We start from the raw sequence: 15,923 nt of genomic DNA on the forward strand, positions 1-15,923 counted from the left end.
TAAATTTTTTATTTACATATTTGTCCTTTCACTTGCATCATATTAGCCATGCAAATAATTTTTTTTAAATGTAGTATAATTTTAATTTAACGAAAATATTTTAATAATATTATTTGTTGAGCTTCAATTCTTAAATAAAAGAAAAAGTAAAAAGATTACATTTTTGAAATTAAAGGCAAAAGAATTAAATTACAAATGTGCGAACAACATGTAAGACCTAAGCAATAAGGATAACCCTACCCAATCACATCAAGTTACATACCAAACTTAATAAATCACTTAGGGTCCTTAGCGTTTAGCTAAGATTATAACATCCCTTTTTAGTTTTTAGGTATTCAATTCAACCCTTTATAAACAAACTTTTTAGTTTTGCCTCCCAAATTTCTTAAATTTTATATTAGCCCACCCAATAATAAATTGTTGGTTTCGCCCCTTGAAGCTCTCATGTTGAATAATAAACTTATCAATCAAAATATGACATGTAACCTATAAGTGTTCCCTTTAAATACTTCTTCATACCGGAGGAATCAATCTTTCTTCTACTACTTCTCTCTTGACTATGCCTCTTGAATTTCTTTACAATTTTGTCACTTGTTAACTCTTGGCCTATAAGGTGAACCATCTTTTATCTCCTCACCACATTCTTGTATCAACAATTGGTACTGTGAGCAAATGTAACATGATTCACTCAAACTCAAATAGAATTTCAAAATTTTAAACTTGTCAAAAACTAAACTATCAATTTGCATTTTTTTTTCCTTTTTTTTATTAGTCTTCGATTTGAATATGTATATAATATTTATACCATGATAGTGGTTTTCTTATACCAAACTAGCTGGTAACTAAGGGTTAAATTAGGTATATATATCATTTTTTAAAAAAATATTTAAGTGATTAGCTCAATTTCTGGGATATTTACAGGAATAAGTTGATTTTTGAGAGAGAAAGCAAAAAAGGTGTCTAGCTATACACGCTTTCAATCACTTTTTTAACAAATTATTTTTTTTGGTCAGATGGTTAAATGTTAATATTTTTATACTTAAGTTTCAGGTTTGATTTCTCTCTTACTCACATTTGTATTTTTTATTTCATGTTACTTCAAGCTCTTTTCTTTAATTAATATTTTTATCATATTAGCTCCTTTGGGTAGAGATGGTTAGATAATTGCAATTACATCCTTGAGTCCTAAGTTCAATTATTTTTATAAGCATATTGATGTATTTTTTACTTCATGTTGTTTCAAACTTTTTTAAATTAATGTTTTTAATTAATAAATATATTATTTTCAAGTTTTTTTATTTTTAATTAATAACTCTTTAATTTATAAAATCAAATAATTATTGCAAATATCATTATTTTTAGTATTATATATTTTTTGTATGTGTATTTGAAATATTTCACATATAAACTTAATGATATTTGAAATAATTAATTGAAATTTATATTTACTAAAAATAATGATATTTATAATAATTATTTGATTTTATAAATAAAATAATTATTAATAATTAAAAAGATGAATTAAAAATTAAAAAAAATATTAATATGCTTATAAAAATAACTGAACTTAGAATTCAAAGATGTAATCACAATTATCTAACCGAAGGAGTTAATATGTTAAAAAAAAAAACTTAAAGTAACATGAAATAAAAAATACAAATGTGAATTTGAGAAAAATCAAACCCAAAACTTGAGAATAAAAACAATAACATTTAATCATCTAAAAAAAATAATTTATTAAAAAATTCAGAAGATTGGACACATTTTCGGCCCGTAAACATCTCAAAATTTGACCTAATCAGTCAAATATTTTTTTAAAACGAAATATATGCGTAAATTAGGTGCAAACCATTATTTAAACCCAAAGTTAAACCACATAAAATAATGTAATCCCATAGGCTAAGTTTTGAAGTTTAGTTTGTATACATAGGCTAACTTGAGTTAGCAGAGAGATCAGAAAGAAGCAGAAGCAGGTGTTGACTTTGACTAGCCCACCCTCGGTCTATTTATTTACACTTCAAAACCTATTTTCTTCGTCATCAATTAATGCCATGGTTCAAAGAATTCGGCTTCCTTCATTCTTCTTCTTTGAATTTGATTTAGCTTTAATACTTCAAAATCCAGTTTTAAAAATGAAGCTGGATTAAACTAAGTGAATTTTTAACATTTAATTTTAAGTAAAACTCGAATTTTTTGTGATTTAAATTTAACTTAATAACAAAATATTAAAATTTATTTATTTTTTACTTGTTGCCACTACTTCGCTACCATCGCTATCATTACCTCATCTGCATAAATGGTTGCCAACACTTGGTTATATGAAGGTTTGTAGACGTGACATGCGAAAACAAGAGTTATGACTTTTCTTACGTGAGGAGCATGTGATACGTCACTTGCAAAGTACCCCCATCATATCATCGCTTACCTAGAGGCTAAATGCTTCTTAGGTGACTAACCATGATTAGACTTGTAATAACTCAATTTGTTCGGGCCCAAATTACAAACAAAGAAAAGGCCCAAATAGAATCAGATAAACAAAACCAAAAATAAATGATAAAATCCATTAAAGTCCAGTCCATTTACAACCTATGCCAAACCCAATTTATAAATACAAGCCCAAGTACAAAAGACTAGCCCAACAAAATTACACAGTCCAATTGGCCCAAAACTTTAAAAAATTTTCCGTTTCTCCTTTGCCAAATCACCCACACCTCGTCTTGAGGTTCGTCTGCAAGCTTGCACCGAAATGGAAAAATCCCTTCTCCGCCTCCGTCAACGCCTGCAAACAAGCAAAAAAGGGGAAAGCAAAAACAAAGCAAATAAACAGTAGAAAACAGTAGCAAACCTTTTGTATTAAGCTATAAAACCGCAAAAAGAACCAAATTGTGACACACGAAAAAAAAGCAATTAAAAACAGATTAGAATTTTAAAAGGTGAAATTTTTATTTTTTCTTTTATTTTTTTTTGAATATGTTATTTGTGCATATAGAACAATAATAAGACTAAAGATCTTACTGAAGATATTGTCGATGCCGTGTGGTCCTTTCCATCAATTTGAGGGACCTGGAAACCCATTAGGGTTCCGCCGAATGCCCCATCGGCGAAAGGCTAAACCTTTCGATTTCTTCCCCCGGGATGAACACAGGTTAGATTTTATAGGGCTTTAGAGCCCAAACCTAGGTTTCTATTCGGAAAAAAAATGCCTCTTTCTCTCTCCGGCCATCGTGGATGGGGGCGCTGTCACCGTTGCTGGTGGCCATCACGGTGGTCCGGACCATTGGCCGACCTTAGGGCCTGGTGTAGAGAAAAGGGAGAGCTTTTGGTTTTTTTTTTAAATAAGGTTGAAATGAAAATTTTGAACAAAATTGATTTAAATTGCAGTGTGAAATGATGCCGTTTCACCTTGGCCATTTAAGTGCCAAAATGGCGCCGCTTTTTAGTGATGTTTTAATTCGGTCCCATTTCTTTTTTAATTTGCCCCTAAAATTTCGGTTTGTTTTATTTACATCCTCTAGGAAACGACGCGTTTAGAGGGCTTGGGATAATTACCTAGCCGGTCCCCCTTCATTTTGTTTGCGTTCCATTTGGATCCTTATGTTGTTTTATTATTTATTTTATTCGGATTTATACTTTAAATTTTGTCTCAATTTCAATTCGGCCCTTTACTCAATTAATTTAATCTTTTTATATTTGTTTATTTATTTATTTATTTTAAAAAATGGGGAACCTTAATTCGATATATTTATTTATTTGTTCATTATTCTTTTATGTCTTTAAAATATCTAAATTTAATATTATATATTTATTTTATTTATTTACTTATTTATTTATCTAATTACTATTTGTTTATTATCTTTTGCATTTAAAAAAAAATTAAATTGTTGCATTCTTTTATGTAGGCAAAATTTTATTTACCGTGGTTATTATTTTATTTCATGTTACCTTTGTCATTTACTTTTTATGTTCTCATGTCATGCTTATTTATTTTGGTGCATGTTCCATATTTTATTTTTATATAAAATTTATATTATTCATTTTAATAATATCAATGCTATTACTATAATTGCGTTGTTGTTATCATGACATTTTTGCATTTACTCATTATTCATCGTTACTACCCATACAATTTGTTTAAAAATAAGATAAATATACATCGCTTTAAAATGTTATATTTGTTATTATTCAAATTTTTTTAAAGAAAAATAATAATAAGGCAATGTTCGTTATGTGAGGACTTAAGAAGTCGTGTCCTAACTTACGGGGCCTTGACTTTTTCGTTAAGCCTAGATGACCGAATCTCCTTTTAAAATACGCGAGATTTAAAAAAATAATAATAAAAGACAAACTTATTCTCAAGAATACGGGATGTCGTGTCTTAACTTACAGAATGTGACATTTTGTTACTTCGAGATAAAGAGGCGTTTTATACATTTTAATTTACTCGAGTAATTTTAATTCAAATTAACATTAACATAAAGAGGGATTGTATTTTAAATTCTTTTCGAGTTTTCAATTTTCGACACTAAGACATTAAGCAATCAATTAGTTACCAACTTTGGGCATTACGAGGGTGCTAACCCTTCCTCGTGCGTAATCGACTCCCAAACCCTTCTTTCTGAACTTTGTAGACAAAAAATCGTTATTTTAATAAATTAAACATTTTACTAAAACGATCAAATTATGAGGTGATCCGAACACACCTCATAAAAAGGATTGGTGGCGACTTCCCATTTTTCGTTTTCTAAAAATTAAAGTCGATTTTCAAAAAATGTTTTCGACAAGACTCATTTCGTACACGTGTCAAGATTTGAAGATGAGATAGAGGACTATGATCTCTCATCAACCTCTTCATTGACGGTCCTCATCGCATCCTCCTTATGAATCATCATTTCAAGCCTCTAACCTTATTTTTACCTCAACAATTTGGTGTTGTGAGCATGGATTTATCTGAACGAGGATACCTGATATTCTAACTGTTTCTACTTTCCCTACCACTCCAAGTAGGTCAAACCAGTAATCATGTTCACAATCCTTACACATGTTTTTGGGAGTTGGTTTCATCAACAACTAGAAAACGCAGCTCAGAATGATTATTCTCTACTGCCACAAGCTTAAAACCTATTGTCAAATCCCAATTCTTTATCTCAACATTTTCTGGTTCTGTAAGAGCAAATGAGAGCATTAAAAGATCAGATGCTCCAATAGAATCTTAGGCATGAGCAACAATATTGGTAGTATCAAGACCAACTCCAGCAAAGTAATGAAACTATAAAAGAATTGAGAATTGGGCACCGTCCTTCCTCTTCTTGCCAGCTGGAAGAGGCAGCATCTTCTTTAGACGCCCAAGAGTGCATGCAAGAGCCTCAACAAGAGCACAATATGGATCAAAATCGTCCTTAGATGCGACAAGTATGGCAAGAGGAAATAGAGGCCTTAATGTGCGATATTCAGGCATTGAGAATGGATGTGAAAGATATGGACTGGGTCCATTGCTCAAGCAACTTGTTAGCATCATAAATTGCAAGTGTAAATCTTCTTACTGCTTTTAAGTTCCTTAATGAGACTTATGAAGGGAATAAAGATCATGGGCCCACTTAATGTAGTACAATGATTAGTGTAAGTGTAAAGCTTTCCCTCCCACCTTGACAGGAAATGTGAAGAACTGGTATGTTTCTTTGCAAGAGGGATCTACCCACAATTTTGAATAGTTGGGACGTCTATTTTTGGGTAGATTTTGAGCACATCGGAACATCATTAACACGCCTATGGGTAGATTTTGACTACATTAATCGCTTTCATATGGTGACCCACACAAGGGATCTTAGTGATCATGGGCAGTGGATGCATTCACAATGTGTGTAAACAACAAGTATGTATGGTACTCCTTTACTAATAATAAGCCTCTAGACGTGGTTAACCTTTATGAGAGAGCTAAAAAATTCACAGAATTTGAGGAAATAGAGAAATCTGCATTTGAATTTTCTACCTCATCGTAAAAGAAATGGAGATCACCTCGTCCATAGGCAAACATTAAGTAGATATTAGGGTCACATTCTTCCCAACTGTAGGGTGAACTTAAGAGTGAGGACAGCATATTCGCATTTCCTCTATTTTTTAAAGAGCTCCCCAAGGAGTATTACCTCACATTTTGAAGCATATGAAGATAAAAGGCACCAAGGCCCCTTTAACAAGTTGAACAATTATGCTCCTTTAAACTTTTCAAGAACCTACATCTTGAATTAGATTTGACCAAAATATTCTAGAAAATATTCTTTCAATGAAGCCCTATGTAATAGCTCAAATTTTAGCGATATCGAAAATAGTGGTTCGAGACCACCAAATCTAAAAAATGAACTTGTAGATTATATTATTTAATATTTATGAGCCAAATTTAGCTTTTAAAAGATTTTTGAAATAGTAAATTGTGTTTTATAAAGATTTATTTGGTCAAGAAATTGAGAAAAAAGTATCGAGATCTTGTGTTATAAACCGAATAAATATTTTTATAAATATTTACGGAGTGTCAATAAGGTAGTATTAAAATTTCATTGGAAAGTTTTGACATTTGGGTGATTAATTAAATAAAAAGGACTAAATTTGAAAAAGGTGTAAAAGTTGCTAGAAGGATTAAATAGCTTAATTGTCAAATGAGGAAGGAACTAAAGTGCAAATAAGCCCAAAGAAGTTATTTTGGGTGGCAATAACTGAGAAAAATCAAGAAATGAGTGAAATAAGGGCAAAATTGAAAAATTGCCAAAATTAGCTAAATAAAAATGGGACCAAATTGGAATATCTAGAATTCTCTTCATTTTTCTTCATTTTCATTAGTTGAAAAATAGCCATGAAAGAGGGTTCAAGCTGGTTTTCATACTCTAGCTTCATGTAAGTTTAATTCTTGCTTTCTCCTTAAAATTTCTAAGATTTTGGACTTTTACAATTGGGTCTAACTTACTATGTCATTAGTTTTTAATTCCATGGCTAGTTTTTAAAGTTTCTATGGATGAGTTCTGGAAGAATATGATGAATAAATATAAAATTGAAGCTTTAATTTTGATATATGATGATTTTATCAAGTAAAATTGATAGAAATTGATTTCAGGACCTAATTATGAAAGAGTTTGGAATTAAGGTCTAGTGCTAAAGTTCTGATTTTCAGGGGTTATGAATTTAAAATGATATACTAAAGTATTAATTGAGAAAAATTAGCTCAATTGAGGGGTTAATTGAGCAAGGACTGAATTGTATGAACTGTGAAATTTGGGGTAAAATGGAAATCAACATTTTGCATTAAAACTGTTTTGGACAGCAGAAGTATTCTAACTTTGAAAAATTACCAAAAATTTTAGAAATCGAATGAAAGGATAAATAAAATATGAAATTAAAGCTTATTGAGTCTAGTTTCTTATAGAAGAAACGATGTAAGCAATGGAATTGTAAATCATGAGATATAATAAATTTTGTGAGACAAGATCAGAATTATTTTGGGTTTCCTTGTTCTGATTTGTGAAAAATCATAAAAAATTGAAAAAAAATAATTAAGGGCTTAAATTTATATGTTTAGAATCCTAAATGAGTCTATTAAGAGAAATAAACGGGAACATTATTCGAATCCCGTACGAGGAGATAATTAATTTTTAGTGAAGAAGGGTCGGAATTGTCAGACAGCAGAACATGGGTGATTTTAAAGAATAAACTGTACTTATGGGTAAAGAAAAAATTTTGAAAATTTTATGGTAAGAAGATATTCAGGGAAAATTAGCGAATTTTAATTTGAAAATCCATAGCTCAAGTTAAAAACAATTTAGTGACTATGACACGGATAGACAACTTTGGAATATAAATATAAATAAATAGTGAAATTATAGATAATGTTACTTATAAGCATGTTATATACATTAAAGATGTGGAATGGAAAGGAGGAGGAGGAAAATATGTGAGTGACTTATGCATAAATTGATCACATGCTCGATTATATTTGGTAAATGTTAAACTTTGTTAAAATGAAAAATGTTATAAATTCATGTTTGAATTAAATGTTATATGTGTTAAAGAATAATTTAAATATTTGATATTGCCTAATAAATGAATATCCGATATTGCTTAGTAAATGTCAAGCCAAATATAAAAAAAAAATGTTATAAGTGGAACATGTTTGAAAGAATGTGGTAAGTATTTTCATGGTTATTATTGAGCTCATTCACATGAATCTATCATTTGAAATTGTGATAGATAGGAAGAAATAGTGAATGGCATGCTTATGTATAATTATATGTATTTATCTGAAATACAAGAAAATGATGGTTATATATTTGATATATGGAGACATCAGACTATGATATATGAACATGGAATATATTTTATAAATGTGTTTGTTCATAATTATAGAATTGTGCAACTCAAGTGTACTATTTGTATAAAGATCGCATTTTAAATGATTTGATGAGTAAAGCTCCAATATGAGATAGTATGAAATCAAGACAAATTGTTATGAAAGCGTATTTAAAATACATAGATATGATTGTTATAAGTTATGTGAATAAATGATGTGTAAAAATATATGCATATGAGAAATTTAATGAAAGTTGAGCCCATACATTTTTCTTGATATTTATATGAATTATATGACTAACAATGTGATTAAAATAGGTATTAGGGCTCATGATCAATTCGAATAATTATGCTTTGCATAATTATGTTGAATATAGAGAAGCGGTAAGTTAATTACCATGTTAAACGAATTTATTAAATATTACATGTTTACTTTGTTTTATTTTCCCCCTAATTAATAATGATTCGATAAGCTCCGATAATTCTTCATACCCTGTTCCAATGACGGATACGGGTAGGGCGTGTTACACCGGTTCACAAATCTCTTTATAGACGTCAATTTCATAATGACTTATGGCATAAGATTGGGTACTTTTTACTGACACGTGGCAATATATCATTGGTTGATTTTATTAATGAAAATTTGGGTTAAGGATAACCATGATTACAAAATGTAAGTATAGGGCCAAACTAATAAAAAATAAAATACAAGGATTAAACTAATAAAAAAATTGTATAGTTATTAAAGTGATAATTTAACTAAAATAAATGAGTCAAAAGAAGTATTAAGCTTTTAAATTTATATATATATTAAGGGTTAGTTTTACAATGCTTTTGAAAAGTGCTATAGAAAAGTGCTATTGAAAAGTTTGGTTTAAAATTTAAGTGGTTAGCATTGCTGTCAAAAAGTGCTTTTGAGAAATAAAATGTCCATTTTAGATATGATATTATCAAGTAACAAATATGCATTTAAATAATATTTAAATTAGTTAATATTATTATATTTTGTTAAAAATATAAAAAAATTTATTATAACTTGTTGTTAATATTTTAATATATGAAATATAAATTTTAAATATTTTTAAGCAATAAATATTAATTATTTATAAAATTTAATTAGAATATATAAAATATATTTTAAATATTTAAATATAACCATTAAATATTTATAATTAGTATTTTAAAAAATATTTTTTATTTTTAATTAATAATTTTAACACATTTGTAATTAAACACCAAGAAAAAAAAGGAAAAATACTATGTTATTGGAGGGGTGAAAAAGTAATTAAGCACTAAAAGCGCTTTTGGGAGAGAAAAAGTTAAAAATTTTAATTTTTTCTTTTCAAAAATACTTTTGAAAAGCAAATTTTAAAAAGCTAAAAATTTCAGACAAAAATAACTTGTTTAGCACAACTTTTCTTTTAAAAGTACTTTTAAAGTCAAAAGTACTTTTTTTTAAGTACAACAGAACAAACCCTAAGGTCTTCCATACATGACACATGTCCAAGTTAAAGGTTTTTTTAATGTTATATTATAGTGATCAAATTTCAATTCTAATCCTTTTACTTCTTTTCTTTTGAAATTATATACTCAAAATTAATATTTGATATAATTTTGTACCTCAATTTTTCCTTAAAAAGATATGTGTCTAAGTTTTCCTAACATTATAAGGTTTTGATTAAATTTTAACTCTAATCCCTCTCTTTTCTTTTCTAAGATTATATAAAAATAGTTAATTTTCAATTTTGGTTTCTATATTTTAATTTTTGACATAATTTCATACCTTAACTTTTACAATGCCATTAGTCTAAATAATTTATTCTAATTAAATGCTGACATCAAATTTAAGAATTATTAACCGTATTAAATTTTTTTTATTAAATTTAGGTCCATTACAATGTAATTTTTTTCACGATTATTTAATTAAATTTTTTAAATTACAAAATGTTACAATAATAAATTTAATAAAAAATTCTAATGCTGTTAAAAATTAGACTTAATTTTTTAAATTCAAAAAATAAAAAAAGTTAAATTCTTTTAAATAAAAGTATGAGCACTAAGCTTTAAATATATAAAAAATACAAAAATTAAAACATATTTTAATCTTTTTTTAGTTTAAAAAAATTAACCAATGAAAAGAGAGGGTGAGACCCGTACTAGCAGAAAAACAAAATAACGTAGTAACGGTAAGAATAACGGATATAAAACAAAAGCTTGTCCAATCGGAAGAGACGAATGACGGAAAACGTTAAAACTGCTCAATAATTAAAAAACGTCGGCGATTAATTTATTTCAATTTTATCTGTTTTTCTCCAAAATTTTCTCGGGAAAATTTCAAATCTCGTCCTTAATTATTAGATAAGAGTTCAAAGGGCTGTTTGGGAAGTTTAGAAACAAAAAGAAAAAAAAGAGAGAAGAAAATGGAAAGCAGAGACAGAAGACCAAGAAACGGAAGAAAATAAATATAAGAAAAGAAAAAGAAAAGAAGGGAAGAATGGAGGGAGAGGTGGAATCACATGCGCATTAGTTCACTGTCGTTCTCCTAGGTCCTCGTTTGCTTGTTCTAATTCTTGTTAATCATCATCATATTCCTTTTTGCTCGTCATGGCTGAAAATAAGGTAAACTTTCTTCTTTCTTTTTTTTTTCTTTCAATTTTTTCTGATATCGGATTTCGGAAGTGAATCTGCGAGTTTTTTGGTGAATGTTTTGCTTATGATTGTATTAGATCCTTTTTTTTTAAATTATTATTAGATTTTCTTTTATTTTTTATGGCGTTGTTGTTGATTATGCTAATCGAGGAACCCTAGATAATGAGATTTTGCTATGTATTTGTTCGATCTGTCTGTGATCACTTCTCTGTAATTTTTTTTTTGTAGTTATGAGCTTTTAATTATTTTCTTTAAAGCTCGAAATTTGTATCATTCTTTTTTTTTTCCTTTTGTGGTTTTATGTGTTTGTTTTTAGCTTAGGTTAAAAACTATCGGATCATATTGAACATTGTAGCTTAAATTATTAAATGGATTTGTTCTTTTTTGGACTTCATAACTTTTATCAAGGGAAAAGCTGGTTCTTTTGGATCTTCATTTTTTTTGCTCCTTAAAAGTTTCTTATCTCTTTTTTCTAACCATGAGTTTCTTAATGTATCAGGAAATGTCGGCCCCTGTTGTTGACGTCAATGATCCGGTTACCGGTCACATCATTTCCACAACGATTGGAGGCAAAAATGGAGAGCCTAAACAGGTGTGTTTCACTTATTGTGTTACCTACTTTCATATATGTTCAGATTATGCTTTAGCTATAGGCTTTTACATGGTTAAGATCAATGTTAGTAATGATAACAAGATTGTTTTACTTGGGATTTCATGTTTCCTATGTCTTGATTATTGTAGACCATCAGTTATATGGCTGAGCGTGTAGTCGGCACTGGATCTTTTGGGATTGTTTTCCAGGTACTGAGACATAGTTAGACTGTAGTTGAAACTGATCTTATGTTGATGATATTTAACATGCTGATACATCTTTTCTTTCAGGCAAAATGCTTGGAAACGGGTGAGACCGTGGCTATAAAGAAAGTTTTACAGGACAGGAGATACAAAAATCGTGAACTGCAGTTGATGCGTGTGCTGGATCATCCGAATGTGATTTCCTTGAAGCATTGTTTCTTTTCCACGACAACAAAAAATGAGCTTTTTCTTAACTTGGTTATGGAATATGTACCAGAGAGCATGTATAGGGTTTTAAAACACTACAGCAGTGCAAATCAAAGAATGCCGCTTATATATGTCAAGCTTTACACATACCAGGTGTGCATAGTAGGCTTTTCCATGCTTGATTTATTGAATAATGTCCTTTATTCTAAATAGCTGAAGTTTTACAGATATTCAGGGGGCTTGCATACCTCCACAGTGTTGTTGGAGTTTGCCATAGGGATTTGAAGCCACAAAATGTTTTGGTACTTCTCTTACTGATGGTTTTTAGTAGAATGTTTTGAATATGTTACTAACTTTTGGCTTTTTACAGGTTGATCCTCTCACTCGTCAGGTTAAGATTTGTGATTTTGGAAGTGCAAAAGTGCTTGTAAGTTAGCTCACTCTATATTAATTTCCCAACGTCTCTTCCTTTCAAATTTATTGGGTCCATAAGTTTGTAAAACTAAAATAGGATTTTGGCTCTCTGTTATGTGAATGTTTCTTCTGATCATAATTTCTAAAAGGATTTTCATGTGTTTCAAGGGTGCAAGTTGCTACTCTTGCAATCATTTGCAAAATCAGCATTTTGCCAACCCAGTCAGTGACTCTTTACTGTTGATTCATGATTGTGCAAACTACTAGAACTTCTTTAACTTTTTTCTCCTCTTTTATATCACTGTAAATACTATAAATACGGAATCTAAGCTAACATTTTCTAGCTTAGCCCTTTTGAAATGGGCACTTCCCTTGTTAGCATTTCCCCTTTCGTTTAGCTTCCTTTATGGCCACTTTGTGGTGTGAAGGGATGAAAATGATTGGATTAGATTGGATAAAAGATTACCTTAACATGCTTCTGATTCTATTTTGCTTATAATTTTCTCTTAAAACTTTGCACTTACTATTTATTTACTTTCAACCAGGTCAAAGGTGAAGCCAACATTTCCTACATATGTTCACGTTTCTATCGGGCTCCAGAACTTATCTTTGGTGCAACAGAATACACAACGTCAATTGATATCTGGTCAGCTGGTTGTGTTCTAGCTGAACTTTTGCTGGGCCAGGTTAGTCTTTCCCCTGTTTATACCTTTTATTATTATTTTGATCTGCCATATCTAGCAATCATTCAGTTTCTCTGGTCCTTGAGACCTTTTTTTTTTTTCTTGAGTAGCCATTGTTTCCAGGAGAGAATGCGGTGGGCCAGCTTGTAGAGATTATTAAGGTATGTTTGCTTTGTGATGCTTGATTTTATGCATTTCATTGCACCTTGTCTTCTTTTTACATCTTTTCCTCCAGGTTTTAGGTACCCCCACTAGGGAAGAAATTCGCTGCATGAATCCCAATTACATGGATTTTAGGTTTCCACAGATGAAAGCGCATCCGTGGCATAAGGTAAATAACTTTTTACTGTTCTTTTTAAAATTTTTCATTTCAATGATTGGTGTAGAGACGCATTATTTTTGTAATGCCTTCTTTCTCATGAATGTCTGCTGTTCTTTTTTAAAAAAAATTAAAATTCTTGAATATCTTGAATTACTTTTACTTTACTCTCTATGTTTCTAGGTTTTTCACAAAAGGATGCCTCCCGAAGCAATTGATCTTACTTCACGACTCCTGCAATACTCACCTAGTCTTCGCTGTACAGCTGTGAGTTGCGAGTATCTCCCCCTTTTGATGAGTGATATTTCCATTTTTGACTCAAACAATATCCGCAAATTATTCAATTATCATTTCACTTCTTCCAATATTTATGTTTTAGTGAGAACCACCCCTAATCTCATGTTTCTGTAATCTGCCCTTTGCTATGACAGCTTGAAGCATGTGCTCATCCTTTCTTTGATGAGCTTCGAGAACCTAATGCTCGCCTACCAAATAGTCGACCTTTACCACCACTTTTCAACTTCAAACAGGAAGTATGTTTCTGAACTAAACACCATTCCAACATTCTTTTCTTTCATACAATGATGTCAGTTTCTCATTGAATCAACGGTTTCTTTTGGTTACAGTTATCTGGGGCTTCACCGGAGCTGATTAACAAGTTGATTCCAGATCATGTGAAACGACAGATAGGGCTCCAACATTTCATGCATCCAGCCAGAACATAAAACATCAAAATTGATACAAGACTCAGTATCTCCTACTCGACATGGGACACAAAGGAAAGTACTATCGTTGGACAACCACCATCGATCTGAGCCTGTCTCAACGGCACGTAAGTCTCAGGCAGCCTCTTTTGCTCCTTTATTCTATATGAGTATTAGCTGTTTGTGAAAATGCCTTATTTGTTATATGTACATGTAAACATGGTTTGATAGTAAAAGATAAAAGACTTTTAAGGTGAAAAAGACAGTAAAAAGGTGCTGGTGAGGGAAAAAGTACCATAGAAATGGCCCGAAGGTAGGCTTTAGATTGGTTCTTGTGTTTTTTAGTTATTGTGGTAGCTGACTTCAAATGGCAGACAATTTATTGTTACTGTTAGTGTGCAAAGTTAATATTATTACTTCTTTTCTAATACTGGAATAAGAAACTAAACCGCCCGGTTAGATTAGTTGAATCAAAAACCCGATGGTTTGTTCGGTCCAGTGATTATATAAAAATCGGGTTTCTATAAAAAAAAAATCAGTCCAACTGGTGAAATGTTGGAGAAAAAATCGGATTGAATCTTTAGTTTTAAATCGAAGATCATGTGATTATATTTTATTTCTATTTCCACAGGGTAGGTTAGTTCATTCCACAAGGTAGTTTATTCTATTCTGTGACTGCAAGTGGAATAAAATAACAGCACAAGCAGGTTTAGGATACTGTTATTTATTTATTTATTTTTAATTTTACAAGGACATATTGGCAACTCTGTTAAATCTTTTTTTTGCAGTGTATAGAATAATTATCCTATTTTCATATATGTATATATTATATGATAATATGTTATGTGCACAATATCCTCCCATTGAAATAACTGACCCAAGTTTATATATTAAAAGTAGAATAATATGTTTATAGTTGAAAAAGATACAAGGATCTTATCTTTACTATACGCAAGATCGAGTTGATGTCAAGGGTCAATTGAATATTATTTCGGTTGGTAAATGACTTATTTTAACTAAGTATTAAATATAATTATGAGGGTACAAATTTATAAATTCAAAATAAATTTATAAAAATAATCCCAGCTCATAGGATTTAAATTTAGAACACTTCGATTTCTAGCTAGTCAACTTTATTGACAACTAAGGTTTCATTTTTCTTTAGCATCAATTTTTTATAGATATCTTTTTATATAATTTTTTTTCAGAGTTCAGTGATATAAAATTTTAAAAATAGTATAGTTTACAAATTATAAAGCGGTTATAGCAACTATTTTCTAAGGTTATAAATATTCATTTGGAGAAAAGCAAAATAATGAAAATGGTTTAATTGCTCTTGGTCCCTTCAGATATTCGAGTTTTATTTTATTTACTTTTAATTTTAGAAATGTATTTTAATTTATTTTACTTGCGAAAGTAAAAAAGAAATGTTTACTGCCAATTAAAAGCGTGTGCAAGCCATGTACTTTTACTTTGTTTTTATCAAGTCTGTTGAAAAATCTTACAATCTATTCGGTGGCTAATAGCATATAAAAATCCAGTTCAAAAATGGATAAATAAAGCTTTAAAATAGTGTTAAGGAGTAATAATTAGAATAAAATAAATATGTTAAGAAATATTTCAAGATCAAACGTACAAAAAAGTGTGCAGTTAGACTTCAACTAATTTTTTATAAAACAACTGAATATAAAGAGTGTAAAAGGAATGCAAGTAAATGGAACAATAACATATTAATCTTACTTGTTGAACATCAATTCATAAATGAAGTAGTTAAGGATCAACTTCAGTCTATGGCAATTATTGAATAATGTCAGATTAACTTAA

At 29.9% G+C, this 15,923-nt stretch overlaps 1 protein-coding gene and 1 long non-coding RNA gene across 2 annotated transcripts; one reads left to right on the forward strand and one right to left on the reverse strand.

The window, feature by feature from the left end:
- Positions 1-2,531: 2,531 nt before the first annotated feature.
- Positions 2,532-3,549, reverse strand: LOC107889024 (uncharacterized). The gene is made up of 2 exons (XR_001681624.2): positions 3,016-3,549; positions 2,532-2,779 (listed from the first exon to the last, which is right to left on the reverse strand). It is a non-coding gene; the product is annotated as an uncharacterized lncRNA (long non-coding RNA).
- Positions 3,550-10,610: 7,061 nt separating this feature from the next.
- On the forward strand, positions 10,611-14,527 carry LOC107889025 (shaggy-related protein kinase eta). The gene is made up of 12 exons (XM_016813320.2): positions 10,611-10,947; positions 11,477-11,569; positions 11,719-11,778; positions 11,860-12,132; positions 12,207-12,281; positions 12,350-12,406; positions 12,939-13,079; positions 13,187-13,237; positions 13,312-13,407; positions 13,579-13,662; positions 13,827-13,928; positions 14,022-14,527. Exons 1-12 carry the CDS (start codon positions 10,933-10,935, stop codon positions 14,118-14,120), a joined length of 1,146 nt encoding a protein of 381 aa, XP_016668809.2. The 5' UTR covers positions 10,611-10,932; the 3' UTR covers positions 14,121-14,527.
- Positions 14,528-15,923: the final 1,396 nt, after the last annotated feature.

This window comes from Gossypium hirsutum, chromosome A09 (assembly GCF_007990345.1).
Source record: "Gossypium hirsutum isolate 1008001.06 chromosome A09, Gossypium_hirsutum_v2.1, whole genome shotgun sequence".
Lineage (NCBI taxonomy): Eukaryota > Viridiplantae > Streptophyta > Magnoliopsida > Malvales > Malvaceae > Gossypium > Gossypium hirsutum.

Excerpts from the sequence above, each read along its gene's own strand:
- LOC107889025 (XM_016813320.2), top strand. Across the intron at positions 11,570-11,718 it reads AAAATGGAGAGCCTAAACAG|ACCATCAGTTATATGGCTGA; the intron begins GTGTGTTTCACT and ends TGATTATTGTAG. Across the intron at positions 13,929-14,021 it reads TTTTCAACTTCAAACAGGAA|TTATCTGGGGCTTCACCGGA; the intron begins GTATGTTTCTGA and ends TTTTGGTTACAG.